This window comes from Dendropsophus ebraccatus, chromosome 12 (genome assembly GCF_027789765.1).
Source record: "Dendropsophus ebraccatus isolate aDenEbr1 chromosome 12, aDenEbr1.pat, whole genome shotgun sequence".
NCBI lineage: Eukaryota > Metazoa > Chordata > Amphibia > Anura > Hylidae > Dendropsophus > Dendropsophus ebraccatus.
The window spans coordinates 43,746,648-43,769,495 of NC_091465.1; the positions used below are offsets into that span (position 1 = coordinate 43,746,648).

Consider the following 22,848-nt stretch of genomic DNA (forward strand, 5'->3'; position numbering starts at 1 on the left):
CAGAGTACAGAGCTGTAGACCCCACTATGCAGACTGCCGCTTCTCCACTCCCCCTCCCACCCAGTACAGGGTGCTCTTAAACCAAAGCAATGCTCTTAAACCAAGTCTCAATTTTAAAAAAATTGAGTTCTTAAACCAAAACCAAGGTACCACTGTATACCATTAATCCAGTAATGGCTGCAGCAGAAATTTGTAGGGGCCGGGGTATTGAGAAGTATTAACATGGAGTGCAAGACCACACTAGAAAGGCCCACCAGGTGTGATGATTAATCTGGAAGGGGCCCACACCTACTGTAATATGGGGCGGAAGCACTGGAGCAGCATGATGCTTCCGGAATTGACAGCAGTTGAGTTGTTAAAGGACACCCTTTTAAAACTCCCTCAGGTACATAGTCCGCTCTAAATACGAGCAGTGTACAGAACTATCAGAGGCACCATAGCCTTATACTGTACACCCACAATGTAAAGCTATGGTGCTTCCAGAAGTTCTGTATAATGCTAGCATTAGGAGCAAACTACATACCTGCTGGAGCTTTATGAGTGTATCCTGCAAAAATATAGGTACCCTTTAATAGCGGTCTCAGAGGCTGTTTGGTGGTGAGTGTACTCTGTACACAGTTTAAATACATCATGCGGGAATATATAATTCAGCCAGCAAAGAGTAGCAAAACTGTACAAAACTTCTGGGCAAAGTGGATGTTTGTGCAACATTTTGTCACTGGGGAATGACACATTACACTTCACACATACTATGCACAGCTCACATACATTGCACTGCATACACATACTATGCACAGCTCATATACATTACACTGCATACATACTATGCACAGCTCATATACATTACACTATACATACTATGCACAGCTCATATACATTACACTGCATACATACTATGCACAGCTCATATACATTACACTGCATACATACTATGCACAGCTCATATACATTACACTGCATACATACTATGCACAGCTCATATACATTACACTATACATACTATGCACAGCTCATATACATTACACTATACATACTATGCACAGCTCATATACATTACACTATACATACTATGCACAGCTCATATACATTACACTGCATACATACTATGCACAGCTCATATACATTACACTATACATACTATGCACAGCTCATATACATTACACTGCATACATACTATGCACAGCTCATATACATTACACTGCATACATACTATGCACAGCTCATATACATTACACTGCATACATACTATGCACAGCTCATATACATTACACTGTATACACATACTATGCACAGCTGATATACATTACACTGCATACACATACTATGCACACAGCATACACACTGCACAGCTGACTTATTACACAGCATACACACACTGCACAGCTGACTTATTACACAGCACACACACTGCACAGCTGACTTATTACATAGCACACAGCATACACACACTGCACAGCTGACTTATTACATAGCACACACACACTGCACAGCTGACTTATTACATAGCACACAGCATACACACACTGCACAGCTGACTTATTACATAGCACACACACTGCACAGCTGACTTATTACATAGCGCACACACTGCACAGCTGACTTATTACACAGCATACACACACTGCACAGCTGACTTATTACACAGCACACACACTGCACAGCTGACTTATTACACAGCATACACACACTGCACAGCTGACTTATTACACAGCACACACACTGCACAGCTGACTTATTACACAGCACACACACTGCACAGCTGACTTATTGCATAGCACACAGCATACACACACTGCACAGCTGACTTATTACACAGCATACACACTGCACAGCTGACTTATTACACAGCATACACACACACACTGCACAGCTGACTTATTACACAGCATACACACACACTGCACAGCTGACTTATTACACAGCATACACACACTGCACAGCTGACTTATTACATAGCACACACTGCACAGCTGACTTATTACATAGCACACACACACACTGCACAGCTGACTTATTACATAGCACACAGCATACACACACTGCACAGCTGACTTATTACATAGCACACAGCATACACACTACACAGCTGACTTATTACACAGCATACACACACTGCACAGCTGACTTATTACATAGCACACTGCACAGCTGACTTATTACATAGCACACACTGCACAGCTGACTTATTACATAGCACACACACACACTGCACAGCTGACTTATTACATAGCACACAGCATACACACACTGCACAGCTGACTTATTACATAGCACACAGCATACACACTACACAGCTGACTTATTACATAGCATACACACACTGCACAGCTGACTCTCTTAGCCTGCGTCAAGGAGCAGTCATGTGACCGTGACGTCTTCCCTGTTGTAGAGAGGATAGGAACCGATCACAATCATAGCGCGAAACTGGGAGGCGTGACGTCAGCAGTCCGCGCTGCTCCTACTTCCGCCGTGGTGATGCCGGTGCGGGCGCTGAGTGCTCGGCTGTAACGCTTATACAGGACATTGCCAGGTGACGTCCCCACAGGCTTCATATCATGTGCTGCGCCAGTACAGAGCATTGTATACAGCCGTCCTGCAGCCTCATTCACTGTGTTTACATACATCATATACAAGATGTTGCCATGCTGCAGAGCATGCTGGGAGTTGTAGTTTTGCAATCACTGTAAAGCCATATACTAGAAAACAGTGGTATACAGTACATCCCTGTAGTGATGTATACAGGTCACCCCCATAGTAATGGTACCTGTCACCCCTGTAGTGATGTATACAGGTCACCCCTATAGTAATGGTACCTGTCACCCCTGTAGTGATGTATACAGGTCACCCCCATAGTAATGGTACCTGTCACCCCTGTAGTGATGTATACAGGTCACCCCTATAGTAATGTTACCTGTCACCCCTGTAGTGATGTATATCTCATCTGTAGTCACTTATACAACTCCTATAGTAACAGATATCACTGTGTCATCTTATTCTATCACATCAGGAATGCTCTTCCAAGAGTCTTTGTCCGGCACACAATCGCACGTCATTTACATATTACATGAAAGTATATATTCTGGTTACAGATTCCTTTACATCAGTGCTTTTCATGTTGTTCGCCCCCCTTCTGCACTTTGCTCAGTTACTGTCTCTGACAGATTCCCTTTAAAGGGGTAGTTCTCAAAAAACAATTTCTTTTAAATCAACTGGTATCAGAAAGTTATACAGATTTGTAATTTACTTCTATTAAAAAATCTCATGTCTTCCAGTACTTATCAGCTGCTGCAGCACTTTGTCAGACTGGAAAGAATACACCACTTCCTGCAGGACATACAGCAACTGATAAGTATGGGAAGACTTGAGATTTTTTAATAGAAGTAAATTAGAAATCTATATAATGTTCTGACTGACACCAGTTGATTTGAAAGATTTTTTTATTTGTTTACTACCCCTTCAAGCCCCTTTTGTTAAATTACAAAAATTGCTAAACTTTTTCTTTCAGAAGCCGATGAGATTCAGTGATGCCTTCGTTTCGGCAAGTTGGGGAGAAGCAGTTACCCCATGAAATTATATTTATGTCATGGTCTCCCAAGAGGGATCTTATTGCACTTGTCAACAAAGCTGGAGAGGTAAGTGACCAAGTTAGACTTCATTTTCAGTGCGGCTGGGGGGGGGGGGTTAATCCTTACTTTATACTTTTAATTTTTTTATTTTGTCAGGCAACCCTTTAATTTTATAGAACTTTAAAAATGTTATATATGTGTGAATAGTACAGGTGTGTCTATCATCTGTCTGTATTTTACCTGTTATGCTGTCCTGCCAGGTGTTGCTCCATAGACTGGCAAATATTCAGAGAGTTTGGATTTTACCCCCTAATGAGAACACAGGAAAGGAAGTGACATGCTTAGCGTGGAGACCTGATGGCAAAAGTAAGTGGTCTGCTTTATGTTTTGTCTGTCTCTTTACTATGTTACATTTCTTTGTTTATATGTTTGTACCCATAGTATTGGCTTTTGGTCTGGCCGACACCAAGAAGATAGTTCTTTGTGATGTTGAAAAGCCTGAAAGCCTTCATTCTTTCTCAGTGGAAACGCCAGTGTCCTGCATGCAGTGGATGGAAGTAACGGAGGAGAACAGGTAGGTCCATAGGAGGATTGCAAAAGCAGCACAGAGATTTTGACTTAGGGTCCTATTACACAGGCCGACTACAGCCGATCATTTTAGTTACTGGACCTATTAGACGGCCCGATAATCGGGCAGTAAGGGCTGCATGGACATTGTTAGCAATGTCCATGCAGCCCTTCCCTAAACAACTGATACCTTACCCCTCCTCGCTCCCAGTCTTCTCTCTTGTGCTCCGCAGCTTTCCGATCCTGGTGGCTGCAGCGTCTGAGTGGCCTGTCAGCTGACAGGCCAATCACAGGCCTCGACAGTCCCGGATTGTGATTGCCTAAGCGGAAGCTGCGGAGCACAGGAGAGCAGATCGGGAGCGGGGAGAGGTAAGGTATCAGGTGTTTGGGCAATCGTCAGCCTTCGGCACCCAGCAATTTTAGGTTCGAGCGTAAACCCTGATTCAGCCGGTTATTTCTCCGTGTAATAGGGCCCTTAATTTGTGAGAGTGAGAGTATGACCATGCACAGAACTTCAGGCTTTTATTCTATGTGCTCCTATGATAATTTGATAATTTGCATTCTCTATTTTTAAATATCCTTTTTATATTTTATCCTAGTGTGTTAAAGTCATTTTATAGTTCAGAAGATGAGTCCAGTGTTCTTCTTCCAAGGTTGCCTCCATTGCCCAAAAAGTAAGGATATATTGTTGCTTTACTTAACTTTTGTATTTCACTGGAATAGGTAAAAAACATACCTACCTATTAAAGGGGTTGTCAGCTTTAGCTCTTCAGGGTGCTCCCAGGCTTTTTTGTGGCCTTTTTCTGGTCTCCAAAAAACTGCCATAGATTATCTTGGTGTTTTTTTGGCATGATAGCCTTTTTTATGTCTTTGGCATTTTTGAGGCAAACAGAAAATATTCCTTTAACCCTTTGAGGACCAGGCCCAAAATGACCCAGTGGACCGCGCAAATTTTCATCTTAGTGTTTTCGTTTTTCCCTCCTCCCCTTCTAAGAGCTCTAGCACTTTCAGTTTTCTATCTACAACCCATGTAAGTGTTTGTTTTTTACAGGAATAGTTGTACTTTGTAATGGCGTCTTTCATTTTACCATAACATGTATGACGGAATTCCAAAATTAATATTTATGAAGATATAAATTGGTGAAATCGTAAAAAAGAATGCAATATGGTAACGTTTGGGGGGTTCCTGTGTCTACGTAATGCACTATATGGTAACAGTGACATGATACCATTATTCTATAGGTCAGTCCGAACACAACCATATGCAGGTTACACAGATTCTCTAATGTTATATATATTTCTCGTGCGTCTTATTGGGGGACACAGACACCGTGGGTATAGGCTGCTGCCACTAGGAGGCTGACACTAAGAAAAAACAAAACAAGTCGGCCCCTCCCAGCAGGCTATACCCGCCCACTGGCACTGAGCTAATTCAGTTTAGCTTAGTGTCAGTAGGAGGCAGACGCAGGTCTGGTTGCTCCAGACCAGTTTCTGCTTGTGTTTTTTTCTGTAAATTTAACTCTTTCTTTTTACAGGTCGGGGCACGGTGGGTCATTTAAAGACTCACCCTGATCCCCCCCTCATGCAACCAGGGCACAGACCCTAACTGGAAAGGGGCTGTTTACCCTAGGTTGCCACCGGCCGGACCCAGCGCCCAGGACACAGACTAGCCCTGCTGTCTGTTTGCTCCTTATGCGGACTTGCTCCGCCAGCCCCTGCCCGCCCAGCCCCCCAAAGCTGCGCGCGGCAGCGCGGCACAGTGCCGGCAGAAGATCCTATGGGCTTCAGAGGGGTAAGTAGTTCCTCCCCGGCTCTCTCTTCCCTCCCTCCCGTGGGTTGTACGGGTCCCCCGGTCCCCTCCAGCGGACGCCGCCCCCGCCCGCCGCCCTCTCCCGCCGCCCCCTACGGCGGCCCCTCACATGCGCTTCCGGCTCCCGTGTCCCCCGCATCCTCTTGCGGCGTTCCGGTCTTACTACCGTCACCGCATGCGGGGGTCGGGTCCTGGGATGCCGGTCTTGTAGGTGCCGGGTGCGGGGCCTCCTCTTCTCCTACGGGCCGCGACTTCCGGGGTCCGGCCCGTGACTTCCGGTTTCGCGGCCTCCTCTGTCCGCACGCCGCTCTTCCCGGTCTTTTTTTGTATTTCCCGCGCGCGGTCTTCTCTCCCGCGCGGGCCGACGCCTGACGTCACCACGCACGCACGTGACGCGTCACTCCGCTCGTGACGCGCTCCTGTGCAGCCCGGTCGGTACAGCAGACTGCAGCTCCCCGGTCGCAAGAGCCCTCATTCTGTGGGACTACAGCCCCCAGCCTGCCGTTCCTGGCCAGCTTCTTCTGCTCATCTTGCCCTCAGCAGCCGTCCTGTGCCCTGACCGGACCTCGGCCTTTTTTTGTCCGGATTTGTCTGGTAAGGCCTCTCTGGGACTCTTATGCCTGGTTGTTTTTTCTATTACTGTCCTGAGTTTTTCACTGTATGTTTTTCTGTTATTCTGCAGGCTTTTTGGTTACTTCTTAGTCTCCAACAGCTGCCTGCCTGAAGGAATTCACTAGCTGGCTGGTTTTACTAATATAGATATATATATTTATTTTTTTCATTATGTCTGACTCAAGATCTGAATCCACACGCCGCCAGCATCCTCCTCCTTCCTCTGTTACCTACTATTTCTGTACGTCTTGTAACACTAAATCTGCTTCTGGCCACTCTCAGCCTCTCTGCGCTGCTTGCTCCATGCAGTCCTGTTCGTCTTTGTCCCCTACTCAGGACCCCCCACCGGAGTCTGAGGAGTCTGCCCCGGCCTGGGCGCGCTCTCTCTGCCAGTCAGTGTCGCAGATGGCTCAGTTGTCTCAGTCTGTGGCGGCCGCCCTCGACCGCCTGTCTGCTACTTCTTCAGCGCCCGCCCAATCCCGACCGGCAGTCAGTGGCGTCCGTCCCGGCAGGAGCCGCTCCCACAAGCGTCCTCGCCGTGCCTCTTCTCGCTCTTCCTCTGGCTCCCCTGGAACTAGCCTGGCCCCCACGCATCTCTCTCCTAACAGGCGATCCCATTCGCCAGGAGATCTGTCGGATTCAGAGTCGGTTTCCAACTCTGATCCTGAAGATGTTTCTCACGCGGCTTCCACTGTGGACAGCCTTGTGGCCGCAGTCCGCGATACCTTCCAGTTGAAGGATGCTCCGGACCCATCACCTGCTGATGAGGTCTTTTTCCATAAAAGCGGCCACCGTGTCCGCAGCACTTTCCCCAGTCACAAGGAATTTGATGACCTGTTTTCCAAATTTTGGAAGACCCCAGACAAGCGTTTCTCTAAGCCTAAACACTTGTCGGTTCTTTATCCTTTCCCCGAAGACCTCGTGTCTCGCTGGTCAGGTCCACCTTCTGTGGATCCCCCGATCTCTCGGCTGACCAAGGTCACGACTCTTCCGCTGGACAATGCGTCGTCTCTTAAGGATTCCACTGACAGACGCACTGAGTCCTTAGCTAAGTCAGCTTTTGAGGCCGCTGGCTCCTCTCTCCTTCCCACACTTGCTTCCACTTGGGTGTCTAAGTCCATTTCAGTGTGGGCTAAGCAACTGAGGGACGGCCTTACATCTGGCGTATCGGCCGAGGACTTGGCCGACCTCGCCCAACAGGTTCAGGACGCGGCTCAGTACCTCTGTTCGGCTTCTCTGGACGCTGCAGCCTGTTCGGCTTTTGCGTCGGCCAATATTGTAGCCATTCGCCGGTCCTTGTGGCTTCGGGAGTGGCGGGCTGACAACGCTTCCAAGCGTTCTCTCACCAGTCTTCCTTTTGCGGGCTCTCGTCTCTTCGGGAAACGTCTGGATGACATAATTTCCGATGCCACGGGGGGGAAGAGTACCAATCTTCCCCAGCAGCGCCCCAAGCGTCAGGATCCCCGTCGCAAACCAGGCTCCTTTCGTTCCTTTCGGTCGCTTCCGCCGTCTCGCTCCGGAAAGTCGGCGGCCCCTCAGAACAAAAGGTCCGGTTTCTCTAAGAACCGTTCTTCCTGGCAGGCGCGATCTGCCGCCTCCCGCCCACCCTTTAAGCCTGGCACCTCCAAGCCCTCCTCCTCCTGAAGGTTTTCCTCCACCCGGATCTCCTCAGGTGGGCGGCCGCCTCCTGTTGTTCCGGGAGGTCTGGCTTGCTCATGTTCAGGACGCCTGGGTGCGAGAACTGATCTCACAGGGTTACAAGATCGAGTTCGTTTCCGTTCCCCGCGATCGTTTTTTCCTTTCTCGTCCTCCCAGGTCCCCTGCCCTGGCGGACGGTTTTTTCCAGGCCATCCCTTCCCTCCTCTCGAAGGGAGTGATTGTTCGCGTCCCTCCTCTTCAACGGTTCCGCGGGTTCTATTCGAACCTATTCGTGGTTCCGAAGAGGGACGGTTCGGTGCGTCCAATTCTAGACCTCAAGCGTCTGAATCGTCACGTCCGACTATCTCACTTCCGGATGGAGTCCCTGCGTTCTGTGATCGCATCTCTGGAGCCAGGCGAGTTTCTTTCTTCGGTGGATATTCAGGACGCGTATCTTCACGTGCCGATTTATCCTCCTCATCAACGTTTCCTGCGTTTTGCAGTAGGGGAAGAGCATTATCAGTTTGTGGCTCTTCCGTTCGGCCTGGCTTCGGCTCCGCGGGTTTTCACGAAGACCATGGCGGCTGTCATGGCTCTTCTTCGGGCTCGAGGTGTCTCAGTAACTCCTTACTTGGACGACATACTCGTCAAAGCCCCATCCAAGGACCAGAATTTAGAGAGCCTCCACATCACCCTGGATACGCTCTCCCGCTTCGGTTGGCTGCTCAACCGTTCCAAGTCCTCCCTGGTCCCTGCCCAGTCCATCGTTTTTCTGGGGATGCGGTTGGATTCAGTACAGGCCCGCGTTTTCCTTCCAGAGGACAAGTTGCAGTCCCTTCAGGCCAATATCAGAGCTCTTTGCAGCCACCGCCCTGTGTCCATACGTTCCTGTATGAGGGTTCTGGGGAAGATGGTGGCGTCTATGGAGGCGATCCCTTTTGCCCAGTTTCATTCCCGCCCCCTGCAGCTCTTCCTGCTGTCACGGTGGGACAGGTCACTCCCCTCTCTAGATCGGAGGGTGAAACTACCGGCTCGCCTCCGCCAAGACCTTCAGTGGTGGTTGCGGTCTCCGAGCCTCTCTCTGGGTCGCTCCTTCCTTCCCGTTCATTGGCAGATTGTGACCACCGATGCCAGCCTGCGGGGCTGGGGAGGGGTTTGGAACGATCTGACGGTTCAGGGAACCTGGTCGGCCAAGGAAGCTTGCCTCCCCATCAACATCCTCGCACTGCGGGCGATTCGGCTCTCCCTTCTGCACTGGCAGACACAGCTCCACGGTCTCCCCGTTCGGGTGCAGACAGACAACGCCACTGCAGTGGCTTATGTGAATCATCAGGGCGGGACCCGCAGCAAGGCCGCCATGATGGAAGTGGCGCTGATCCTCTCCTGGGCGGAGGAAACCGTGCTTGCCTTGTCCGCTGTTCACATTCCGGGTGTGGACAACTGGATGGCCGACTATCTGAGTCGTGCACGGGTGGATCCAGGGGAATGGACCCTGCATCCCGAGGTGTTCTCCCAGATCTGTCGCAGGTGGGGGACACCGGATGTGGATCTGATGGCGTCTCGCTTCAACCACAGACTGCCGAAGTTCGTCTGCCGGACGAGGGACCCTCTGGCTCTGGCCTCGGACGCCTTGGTGATTCCCTGGCGTCGGTTCAGCCTCCCTTACATCTTTCCTCCTCTCCCGCTTCTGCCGCGGGTGGTGAGAAAGATAAAGTCGGAAGGACTTCCGGTAATCCTCGTGGCCCCGGACTGGCCACGGCGCGCCTGGTACACGGATCTCGTGAACCTCGCCGCCGACGTCCCCTGGCGTCTACCAGACCGACCGGATCTTCTCACTCAAGGTCCGCTCTGCCACCCGCGTTTAGCCACGCTACGTTTGACGGCGTGGCTGTTGAAACCTGGATTCTGAAATCACGTGGTTTCTCTGATGCGGTCATTAGGACCATGATCAGGGCCCGGAAGCCTGCATCGGCAAGGATTTATTATCGTTGTTGGAAGGCTTTCCTCCGTCACTGTGAGGCCTGTTCTGCGCCTCCACTTCCCTTTTCTCTGGCGCAACTCCTGGCCTTCCTCCAGGCAGGTCTGGACGCAGGCTTAGCTCTGAGCTCTCTTAAGGGCCAGGTTTCTGCCCTTTCAGTTTTTTTCCAGAGACCATTGGCGTCAGTTCCTCAAGTCAGGACTTTTCTCCAAGGAGTGGCGCGCATTGCACCTCCTTATCGGCACCCAGTTCCCCCGTGGGATCTGAATCTCGTCCTGGATGCTATGCAGTCCCCTCCGTTTGAGCCCCTCCGGGAAGTGCCTTTGGCCATCTTGTCCTTTAAGGTGGCTTTCCTGGTGGCGGTTACGTCTGTCCGGAGGATTTCGGAATTGGCAGCCCTTTCTTGCCGTCCTCCCCTGCTGGTGTTGCACCAGGACAAGGCGGTACTTAGGCCCGTGGCTTCTTTTCAGCCCAAGGTGGTTTCGCCTTTCCACCTCAACGAAGATATTGTTCTTCCCTCTTTCTGCCCGGCCCCCTCTCATCCAAGGGAGCGCGCGCTCCACAAGCTGGATGTGGTTCGCGCCCTGCGCATCTATCTCTCCAGGACAAAGTCTCTTCGACACTCGGACTCACTCTTTGTCATCCCTGAGGGTCCTCGAAAGGGGTCAGCAGCGTCTAAGGCGACCCTGGCTCGCTGGGTCCGCTCCGCCATCGCTCAGGCTTACCGGAGTAAGGGTAAGTCGCCCCCGTTCCGGATTGCAGCTCACTCGACTCGTTCGGTTGGGGCTTCCTGGGCCATTCGTCATGGGGCCTCAGCTCTTCAACTCTGTAAGGCCGCCACGTGGTCCTCGCTGCACACCTTTTCTAGGTTTTACCGTGTGGACACGTTTGCATCGGCCGATGCGAGTCTGGGCCGCATGGTCTTGCAGGCAGCAGTGGCTTCTTCCTCTTCTTAGCTCCACTCTGTCTCTTCCCACCCAAGGGACTGCTTTTGGACGTCCCACGGTGTCTGTGTCCCCCAATAAGACGCACGAGAAAGGAGGAGTTTTTACTCACCGTAAACTCTCTTTCTCGTAGTCTTCATTGGGGGACACAGCACCCACCCTCTGTTGTCTGATTAAGGTTGCCTGTTGGCCTGTGTTTTTTTCAGATTTTGAGTGTGGACTGTTTTTTCTTTATGGTTGTTTCGGCTCCTCCTACTGCTTTTTCACTACTGAATTAGCTCAGTGCCAGTGGGCGGGTATAGCCTGCTGGGAGGGGCCGACTTGTTTTGTTTTTTCTTAGTGTCAGCCTCCTAGTGGCAGCAGCCTATACCCACGGTGTCTGTGTCCCCCAATGAAGACTACGAGAAAGAGAGTTTACGGTGAGTAAAAACTCCTCCTTTTTTTTTAAATGAAATCCTTTTTTTTGGCAATTAATTATAAATAAAATAGCCCTATTGTGACGCTTATAACAGTTTTATTTTTTCACCTACGGGGCTGTATGGGGTGTCATTTTTTCCGCCATGATCTCTAGTTTTTATTAATACCATATTTGTGAAGATCGGACGTTTTGATCACTTTATTATTTTTTTTTTTTATATATAATGTAACACAAAATCGGTAATCCGCGCACTTTTTTCCCTCTTTTCGTCCACGCCGTTTACCGTTCACAATGACGCTTGTTATATTTTAATAGATCGGACAATTACGCACGCTACGGTATATTATATGTTTATTTTTTTTTATATGTTTTATTTATATAATGGGAAAGGGGGGTGATTTCAACTTTTATTGGGGGAGGGGTTTTGGGGTAGTGTATTGGTGTTTTTAACTTTTTTTTTTACACATTTGAAGTCCCTTTGGGGGACTTTTACATACACTACTTTGATTTATACACTGATCATTGCTATGCCATAGGCATAGCATTGGTCATTGTTATCGGCGATCTGCTCATTGAACCTGCCTGTGCAGGCTTAGTGCAGCAGATCGCCGATCGGACCGCACGGAGGAAGGTGAGAGACCTCCGACGCTCCGTTTTACTGATCGGGACCCCCACAGTCACACTGCGGGGGTCCCGATCGGTAAGTGACAGGGGACTCCCCCTGTCACTTACACTTAAACGTCGCTTTAAGTAGTTAATGGCACGCGGCAGCGCGATCGCTGCAGCGTGTCATTACCGGTGAGGTCCCCGCTGCTGATTCAGGGGGACTCAGGGGGAATTGATCTACCCCTTGTGAAAATGATAAATTCAAGGCTAGACCAACATTATAGTGTAAAAAATTTAATATTTCATTTTCACTCCACATTGTTCCACATTTGTGCCCGTCACCAGTGGGGTCCATATGCTCACTCCACCCCTTGTTACATTCCTTGAGGGGTGTAGTTTCCATAATGGGGTCACTTGTGGGGGGTTTAACTGTCTTGGCAACACAGGGGCCTTTTAAATTCAACATGGCCCCTCGAAATCCAATCCAGCCTCAAAAAACCAAATGGCGCTCCTTCCCTTTTGGAGGCTTACCCTGCACCCGCATGGTGCTTTATGTCCACATGTGGGGTATTTCCGTACTCAGGGGAAATTGCTCTACACATTTTGTGGTTTTTGTTTTTTTCATCTTTTAGCCCCTTGTGAAAATGAAAAAATCAAGACAAGATCAATGATTTAGAGTAAAAATTTTAAAAAAAATTTACATTAAGGGTATATTCACACGAACTGGCTCGCAGCGAGATTCTCGCTGCGAGCCCGGCAGGTCCTGGCAGTTCCCATATACTACATACTTGCTGCGGTCTAAACGACCGCAGCGAGTATGTAATTCTGCCGCCCTTAACCCCTTCTGCTCCCGGCCGGCTCCCCCACTGTAAGCATACTTTACCTGTCCTTGCTGCACGGGGTCCCGGCGTCCTGCTCTCCCGTCCGGCCAATTAGTGTGTTGCCCAGCCGCAGCCACTGATTGGCCGGACGGGAGAGCAGGACGCCGGGACCCCGTGCAGCAAGGACAGGTAAAGTATGCTTACAGCGGGGGAGCAGAAGGGGTTAAGGGCGGCAGAATTACATACTCGCTGCGGTCGTTTAGACCGCATCAAGTATGTAGTTTATGGGAACTGCCAGGACCTGCCGGGCTCGCAGCGAGAATCTCGCTGCGAGCCCGTTCGTGTGAATATACCCTTAATGTTGGTCTAGCCTTGATTTTTTTCCATTTCCACAAGGGGTTAAAAAATAAAATAAACGCGAAACGTGTAGGGTAATTTCCCCTGAGTACGAAAATACGCCACATGTGGACATAATGTGCCATATGGGCACAGGGCAAGTCACCAAAGGGACAGAGCGCCATTTAGAGGCTGGAATGGAGGATGGAGGCCATATCGCAATTACAAAGCTCCTGTGCTGCCCCCCACAAGTGACCCCATTCTGGAAATTACTCCCCATAAGGAATCTTAACAAGGGGTGCAGTGAGCATATGGACCCCACTGGTGACTGGCACATATGTAGAACATGTGCCGTGAAAATAAAAAATACAATTTTTTTCACTTTCACGTCCCAAATGTGGCCTTCACCAGGGGTCCATATCCCCGCTGCCCCCCTTGATAAATTCCTTATGGGGTGTAGTTTCCAGAATGGGGTCACTTGTGGGGGGTTTCTACTGTCCTGGACGCACAGAGGCTTTGTAATTGCATCATGGCATCCTCTAATGGGAATGGCGGCTATACTATATATACTATATACTATACTTAGCTGGGGAAAAGGGACAATTGTAATTTATTTGGCGGTATAAGGCCAATTATTAGTTTATAAGGTTGAAAATGACAGGAGTCCATCAAATTCAACCTGTGTTGATCCAGAGGAAAGCAAAAAACCCTCGTGAGGCAGACGACAGTAGCCTCATCACAGGGAAAAAAATTCTTCCCGACTCCATAATGGCGATCAGAATAATCCCCAGATCAACGTGACCCCTGAAATAGTAATAAGGGACAGAATTTAGAAAATGTAGAACCCCAATGACGTGTGGTACGCCTTGAAGCGATCCAGTATGCAGAGGCCGGGGCGATCAGGACAGGTGACACACTGGAAAATGGTGTCCTTCCTGATCCCCCTGTTACGCCACACTCTGCACTTCTTCTGGGGTCTCCTGTTTTCCAGTGTGGGGGACGTCACCTGGAAAATGTTGCCCTGGTGCGATACGGGGTCCCTCACATCCAGAAGCGCTGGGTCCGCTCCATGGCTGCTAAATATTAGGGCTCTATTACTGCTTCTGATATTTTCGGATCATGCCGCAAGCTACAGTAGCTCGGGCAGCGAGGGACCGGAAGAGGGGGTGCTGGTATAAAAGTTATCCCTGTACAGGTGGTAACCTTTATCCAGCAGTGGGAAGATCAGTTCCCGGACGATCTTCCCACTAACTCCGAGGATGGGGGGGGGGGGTCATCTGGGGGTGGATTTGGGTGTCCCTTCCTTCATACACTGTAATGGTACATGTACACTGCAGAATGGCGAAGGATAACCCTTTGTGCATTCCGCAGCTGGCACCCAACGGCAGACTGATGCGGGCGGATTTCGCTCTCCGTCCAATGTGTTCATTCTTTGGACGGACGATGGAATCCGCCCATGCATAGGATGGAGTCTGAGATGGGTGGAGACACACGATCGCATCAGTCCGCTGGCGGGTGCCAGCTGCGGAATGCACAAAGGGTTATCCTTCGCCATTCCGCAGTGTGCACGTACCCTAAATTTGTAAATATAGGGATTGGTATATGGGGTATGTAGTGGTGTAGTGTAAAACTTTATTCAATGTAGTGTAGTGTAATATAGTGTTTTTTTTACGGGGGGGGGGGTTAACATTCAGTATAAAAAAAAAACCTACGCCAAAAATGGTGTTGCTGATAAATGCCACACTTATGTGCGGCACTTATCAGCAGACCGTGGCAGTAGGATATAGAAAAAAACACCCTACGCCAAAAAGGAGGAGTTACTGATTAGCAGCGCACTTACGTGCAATCCTGATCAGCACTCAGCGGCGTAAGGGTGCGGAAAATACTAAAAAAAAAAAAAAATGTGGAAAAAAAACAAAAACATTTACTACATGCTGAACATCCCTATAGCTGCTGATAAGTGTATGACACTTTTCAGCCACTAGAGGGCAGCAGAGTGCCGAAAAAAAAGTCGAGGACATCCGAGGGGCCGACGGAAAAGGCCGAAGACCCGAACGGAAGAAGATGACGTCACGGAACCCGGAAGACACCGATCGGGACCCCGGGAACCGGTGAGTATGGCCAAATACCTGCTCTGGACCCCTCCGCTACCTAGCTGAGGGGTCCAGGGCAGGTATTTATTACCTTTGAGGACTTTGATCATGGTGATCGGCCGGCCGGTCACGGCGATCGGGACGTTGCACCCTGGCCACCATTACTTTTAACAATAATGGCGGTCGGTGCTGTCTCGGACAGCACCGTCCGCCATTATTTTCCGGGTCATCGGGTCACAGACGGCCCGGAAAGGTTCCGATCGCCGCTATTGGCTGATCTAAACTTATCAGCCAATAGCAGCGATCGTCGGCATGGGGGGGGGGGGGGTTAACAACCCCCCATGCCGACAGGGAGAGATGGCCTGCAGTGTATTTCTGCAGGCCATCTCTCCCGATCGCATGCGGCCGGTCCGCGGCGCCCTCTTAAAGGACCCGCGTACCGGTACGTCATGGGTCCTTAAGAGGTTAAACAGACATCAAAAACACAGTGTGAACCCAGTCTCAGACAATTTTTGTTATGATGGTCTCCTGTAATAAGCATTAGGACTGTGGAGCCGGTAAGCCGCAGTTCCAACTCCAATTCTGACTCCTGAATCTTATCAGGGACCGATCCCGACTCCAGCTCCTTCATAAATGGCCAATAATTTGTCCAGCTAGTTTAAAGTTGACCTGGCTCAGCAGCTTCTTCCTAATGTCCTACATGATCCTGGGGCGACTTCTGAGGGAATAAGGAAAGATATAAAGCAGCTTCTCCTGTGTGTGCAGTGGATGCAGCCAGTCTCCAGCCTCCATGTCCTGAACAACTCAGAACTAGACTAGATGGGGCAGGTGGTCTTTTATGCTGACAATCTTCTATGCCAGATACAAGTGATATAAAGGTCAGACATAGGCCCAGATTTATCAGATCCCTGTCAGTGTCCACACTCTTGAATCAGCTGAGCCCCATGGGAACTGCCTGCTCAGCTGTGCCCCGCCTCACTCACTGATTGGCTGAGCGGGCGTTTCTGAGTGGGACCATAACATCACAGGATAGGCAGCTTGGTGGGGGACCATGAGCAGTGACGGTTTGCTGCAGTGGCATGGGGACTGGTAAATAGAACTTCTTTATTATGATCCCACCACCATGAAATTCATATGAAAACTCAATTATAACATTTTGAAAGATTTTTTTTTAAAGCTGGAGTTGGTACATTTTATTCCAACTCCACAGCCCGGATAGGCATATGCATTTGCTCCACTGCATGGGGTGGGGTTGGGCATCAATTTCCACAAATCCTATGACTGTATGTCAAAAGGTAAACATGTTTCTTATGTATTTCTGTTTGTTTTTTATAGTTACAATACCACGGCTAAAATATTCAGGTAAGGCAGAATAAAACATGGCTGTAGAGTCATTGAAACTAGAAAAACGAAAGTATTAGTACAAAAAAAATATAAGAAGTAAAGCTTTTTTATTACCCCGGTGCATAGATATAGCTATTACATGCTTGTTATGGTGCCCCCTTGTGGTCATATGGTAAATGCATCTAACAGAAATACTGTGTACACACACAGGAGCACTATTTTTAAAGTGATTTGCTGGGACTTTTACATTGATGGCCTATCCTAAGGGTCTTATTAGACGAAACAATTTTTCATTTTCTCTATTTAAAGTTAACAAGAATTAACTTTATAGTCGTTAGTTACGATCGTAATTTCGATCGCTCGCATACTCTGTGCTCCTTCTGATCTCAGTGAACGAACAATATGTACATACAGCGAAAGATTTGCGAACGATTAACAACGATTTTATGGTCAGCTAAAAAGATGCGATCAACGGCACGCAAACGCATGTGTACTCACAGAAAGATTATCGCTTAAATTCAAACGGTATTAGGATTTTTCGCACAATAATCTTTCCGTATAATTGAGCCCTAAGTTTAGGCATCAGTATCTGATAGGTGGAGGTCTGATTCCCAGTATCCCCATTGACTAGCTGAAGCTCTGGCTGTCCAGACCGGATGGGAATTGTAGTTTTGCAGCAGCTGGAGGGCCTGAGTTTGGCACTTCTGCCATGGAGTGTAATCTGACAGTCACAGAGCAGTCCTCTTATGTATGAATCTGACATGATACCAGATTATAAGTGTAACTAACTGTTCTCATTGTTTTTCTTTGTCATAGTGAAGAGAAATCTGATGAAATAATAAAGCTTTTGGGAGATGTGCGGTAGGTATAAAATGACAAAAAATGTCTATAAATCTTTCATCCATATGCTCTCCTTATTTTTCTGGAAACTACAAACCTGAGTGTATATAAGCTGACGGGTACTTGCTGGGATTTCTATATGCTCTATGTGGTTGGCACTGTATCTACACCCCAACGGTGAACTCCTACCACTGTAAGATGCCATTTTATGGCAGACTTTTGACTCCAAATAATTTCATAATGATGGACATGACTGCAATCACAGCCATCATTATGAAATAACGACCGTTATTTTGGCACAAAATGATGCCCCCCCCCCTTCCTAAAAGAAGGCCATCAATTGGCCAAGCAAGACTGAGTGTGAACATAGCCTTAAAATGAAATGACAAAAAATTCATAACATGGTCACCAAATGACATAGCTAGTAATCTGTATTAGTCTATCTGTTACCCACTAGACTTTTCATCAAGGTCTGCTTTTACTGAACTGAAGACATCACTTATTTTACTGTCTGAGTATAATACATTTTTTTTCCCCCCATCAGACTTAATGCTTTGGTCCTTGGTGGAGTCTCAGGGGAGATTGAAATCTATGCGTATGGCATGTACAAGATTGCCACAATTACAGAGGTATTATATCTATCAGTGTTTATTATAGTTCACTTCAAATAACCTAATGTTATATTCTTTCTGGTTGCATTTTACCTAAATGTCAGCACCATCAGTTATTAGTGGTTGGCCACATTGGATTTACTTTCTATTATTTATGTAGCACAGCACTGTACTCTACGTGTGTTCCTTATTTAATATTAAACATTTATTTATTAATAAAAAAATAAATAAAAATATATATATATATTTATTTATTTAGTATTAAACATTGTAGTGTACCTCCAATTTTATATTGGCCCATGCTCTACTACATGCAATATCAGCTATGTATTCTTTCCTACAAGCATTGTTAATGGAGGAGCTATACAATGGCTAATGAAATGTTCATGTGTAAACAATATGGCCCCACAAGGCTTCAGTTTCTTGCTATACATGGTCCTTACCATTAGAAGAACACCCACAAGTGTTGGTAAGATTTGTACCACATTACCTATTTCAGGTGAGCAGGTCTGACCACTGGGCTACTGGCAGAAGTGTTTGGGTGGTATCGTAATTCTGTGTATGGCATCTTTTTTTCAGGTCTTTGGGTCATGCCTTGGCTTATGCTTATCCAGTGATTTAAAGTCCCTTTCTGTTGTTACTGAGCTTACAACAAACACAAATCCTGAGATAACCTATTTCCAGGTGAGTGAGTATATTCTATATATGAAGGACATATTGATTGTCCATATTTGTTCTTGGTTCTCCTAATATGTTCTATCTTTCACAGCTGGATACTAGTTTGCTGTCTGAATATTTACCAGAGGTCACTCGAATGGCAAGAAAGTTTACCCACATCTCAACTCTTCTTCAGGTATGTTTGTAGTGTTCCGCTGTTACGTTGTAACTCCAGCTTTGTTTCCATTGGAGGCAATGCAGGCGCTTGGTATCATTTTTGTTTCTCTTTGTGAGACAAATAAATGCCGGAAATTTATTTCATGTGTATGTTATACCAGTTAGACAATACTACATTCAATTGAGTTTTAATGCATGAAACAAGAAAAAAAGGATGCTTTGGATTAAAATTGGAGACATATGGAGGAACAGCGAGGAGCTGTGGAAGCCTTATGCCGTATTATAATTGTATACATCCTATAAGCATCCTATACCCTTATGTTTGAGTCCTAAAGTACAGGCCAGACTGATATCACATTAGCAATAGGTTAACAAGATGAAGTGTATGCTCAGTAGCTCATTCTGGAAAGAGGCTTCTATGCACTTTTATTTATCATTTCTTTTTCTTATAACAAACATTTTCCTTGTGCTGTTTGTAGTATTTAAAGTTATCTCTGACCTGTATGTGTGAAGCTTGGGAAGAAATTCTAATGCAGATGGATTCTCGGCTAACAAAGTTTGTACAGGTGAGTATGCGTTCATTTATTATGAATTGGTTACTATTTAAAAGGGTAGTTTTAGAGAAAAAAAAATCTTTAAAATAAACTGGTGCCAGAGATGTCTAATTTATTTCTATTAAAAAAAAAATCTCAAGTCTTCCAGTACTTATCAGCTGCTGTATGTCCTGTAAAAAAAATTGTGTATTCTTTCCAGTCTGGAGAGCAGGAGAGGTTTTCTATGGGGATTTGCTACTGCTCTGTACAGTTACTGTCAGGAACAGGGGTGGCAGCAGAGAACACTGTCAGACTGAAAATAATGCACCACTTCCTGCAGGACATACAGCAGCTGATAAGTACTGGAAGACTGGAGATTTTTTTTTATAGAAGTAAATTACATATTGAAGCCTTCCATAGAAATACATCTGACATAAGAAACCTTGTGTGAATGGAGGCTAAACTTAATGGAAAAATTAAATCTGTGTTACCTATTACTTCCAGATTCTTGCCAGTGTGTGTGCTGACACCTAATAGAACCCGATAGAACAGTGCAGATATTAACACAGTCTTCTCTTTGCTTTCAGGAAAAAAATACAACAACTTCTGTTCAGGATGAATTTATGCAGCTCCTGCTTTGGGGTAAAGCGAGGTAACCTGCTTTCCAGCCCAGACTATGAATACTGAGGCAAAATTCCCATCTCTGGTTTTGAAAGTTTACCAACAATGCTTTAACACATTGCGGGCCATTTAATAAAGTAATATCTTTTTACTTTTTCTTTGCCATTAGAGTAGACAGTCATCAGATTTTGTTTGAAGACTGTCTACTCTAATGGCAAAAAAAGGAAAGTTTTCGTAACTGTGGGCCAGTGTGTTGAAGGTCTTGCTAACATTACTTCTATTTTTGTTTTCTTGCCTTTAGTCCCGAGCTACAAGCATTACTGATGAATCAGCTGACAGTTAAAGTGAGTTTTAGTTTATCTTTTGTCAAGTCAAATCTGCAAAGGTTAAAGTGACATTGTGACCCTCTTTCTGTGTGAGGACATCTCTACACAGCTGTAAATCCAAAATTCTGCCGTTTTCTACCTTACTTTATAATAGATTACTTGGTGCTTGGTCCAGTAATTATCATCGGTAAATTTTGCCACCTGGGCGGGACTTCACGGCTGCAGCGCCACTTGGCCCTGCCCCATCCCTTCAGCAGACATTGGAATGGGCTGTTCTAGAGGGGGTGGGGCCTAGGCTCTAGGCTGGCCTATTCCAGTGACTGCTGGGGAGAAGGCCTAGATGGCGATGACATCACAGAGGGGCTGGCCTGCCCAACAGTTGTGGGCGGGGCCAAGTGGTGGTGTGCTTGTGAAGCTCCCCCCAGATGGCACAGTCCACCGACAAAAAAAAGCATTTTTTACTGGACTAAGCACCAACAAGTCTATTTTAAAGTAAGGTTTGAACAGTGCAGAATTTAGGCTTTACAGCTGTGTAGAGAAGTCCTCATACAGAAAGGGGGGTGAGTGTCAGTAAAATATAATAACTGTCACTGTTTTCAGGGGTTGAAGAAGCTAGGACAATCTGTTGAGTCTTCATACTCCACTATTCAAAAGCTAGTGATCAGTCATCTACAGAGGTAAGGTCCACTATTGTAGTCATTGCGGGTTTCCGATTGTTATACCAGTCATTGCAAGCTGATACTGGTCATTGCAAGCTGATACTGGTCATTGCAAGCTGATACTGGTCATTGCAAGCTGATACTGGTCATTGCAAGCTGATACTGGTCATTGCAGGCAGTTCATTCTTTTTTTATGCAATTTTTCCAATACATTACAAACCATAGCCAGACAACGAAACAATTAGAAAACTCACAGGCATCAGGGTACATAAAAGCAGACCAGCTAGTAGATCTCATCAGAAGTCTCATGCAGGCTATGGGAATATGAATCTGGAAAGTCAGTGCCTGAGACAGCATAAGCGTCCCATAATGTTGCTTCATAGCCGGAAGGAGTATAGGATCTGGATAGCAATCTTGATACCTCAAGCCCTAAATCAAGGGCTGTAATAACAGTATACCCCAACAGAACACATACCATAGTCATTCACACACCATTTACACCCTGCCACCTACCTGCCCCTCATCCCCAGCTCCGAGAAATGAACAGCCTCTTGTCCTCATGTCTGTATTGGGGTGACGGTATCTGGTACCGCTAGCCACTGTAGCCAGATTTTGTCAAATTTTGGGGGGCAATTCCTTTTTTCGTAGAGCACCCTATATAAAGGAATGTATGGATTGACCAGAGACTTCCAGTGTGATAGGGAAAAGCAGTTCATTCTTTACATTATTACAGACACCACCATACACTGTCTCTGACCTGCTTACATACAGTATACTACTCATGTACATACATTGGAGATATACATTCAGGAACACTCCCAATGTTTACCTTTAATAAAAACATGACGACACTAGTTGGTGTGTATCCTCTTTCCTGTTTCTGATCCTTATGACAAATCCACCCCCTCCCCTCCATCTACTGTATGTATAAAGGTGGCCATACACCTTCAAAAACTGACAACAAAAAGTTTGTCCGTCAATTATCTTTCTAGCCTGCAGCCTGTCCTCTCCATACACAGGAACATTTCACACTGCTGATCATTCCTGTGTTCTCTATGGGGAAGGCAGAGGTAAGCCGCGGAGAGAGAGAGAGAACCTTTAGTTTGCCTTTAGTTTGCCATTTAGTTATTGAAACAAGGGCCCATATCATTTATCTATAGAGATGCCTCCTAAAATGTAAATGGTACAATTAATCGAACCATCTAAAGGTTCTGTAAATGAGTGCCGACCACAGGTGTGTTTATAAGGGTCCTTAGTCAGTCCTAGGTGAGGAGCAGAAATGTTAGATCCTAAGTAATAGACCTATAATGCCGAACCATGTTTGTTCTGTAGAAGTTGCTTTTTAACCGTTTAAATTTACAAATTAATAGATTATATTTCATAGTGATGTTTGGAATCACCTTTGATTACATTGCTGCTTTTCCTTAAGCGGTTGTCCAGCATAAATCTTTTTCTTTCAGATCATCTTGTTTCAGAAACTTATATAGATTTGTAATTTACTTCTAGTTAAAAATCTAAAGTTTTCTTATACTTATCAGCTGCTGTATGTCCTGCAGGAAGTGGTGTATTCTTTTCAGTCTGACTCAGTGCTCTCTGCTGACATATCTGTGCGAGACAGGAACTGTCCAGAGCAGTAGCAACTCTCCATAGAAAACCTCTCCTGCTCTGGACAGTTCCTGTCTCGGACAGAG

The 22,848-nt window shown here is 46.8% G+C and overlaps 1 protein-coding gene across 1 annotated transcript in view; it reads left to right on the top strand.

Annotated features, from left to right (window-relative positions):
* Window positions 1–2,393: 2,393 nt before the first annotated feature.
* ANAPC4 (anaphase promoting complex subunit 4) overlaps window positions 2,394–22,848 on the top strand; it is a 43,369-nt gene continuing 22,914 nt past the window's right edge. The window contains exons 1-14 of the mRNA XM_069947976.1: window positions 2,394–2,530; window positions 3,506–3,632; window positions 3,827–3,932; window positions 4,008–4,140; window positions 4,733–4,807; window positions 16,725–16,751; window positions 17,550–17,594; window positions 18,118–18,202; window positions 18,764–18,868; window positions 18,954–19,037; window positions 19,498–19,584; window positions 20,139–20,203; window positions 20,474–20,516; window positions 21,099–21,175. Of these exons, the coding sequence (XP_069804077.1) occupies window positions 3,525–3,632; window positions 3,827–3,932; window positions 4,008–4,140; window positions 4,733–4,807; window positions 16,725–16,751; window positions 17,550–17,594; window positions 18,118–18,202; window positions 18,764–18,868; window positions 18,954–19,037; window positions 19,498–19,584; window positions 20,139–20,203; window positions 20,474–20,516; window positions 21,099–21,175 (1,040 nt within the window). The 5' untranslated portion in view covers window positions 2,394–2,530; window positions 3,506–3,524. The remainder of the gene's footprint in view (window positions 2,531–3,505; window positions 3,633–3,826; window positions 3,933–4,007; window positions 4,141–4,732; window positions 4,808–16,724; window positions 16,752–17,549; window positions 17,595–18,117; window positions 18,203–18,763; window positions 18,869–18,953; window positions 19,038–19,497; window positions 19,585–20,138; window positions 20,204–20,473; window positions 20,517–21,098; window positions 21,176–22,848) is intronic.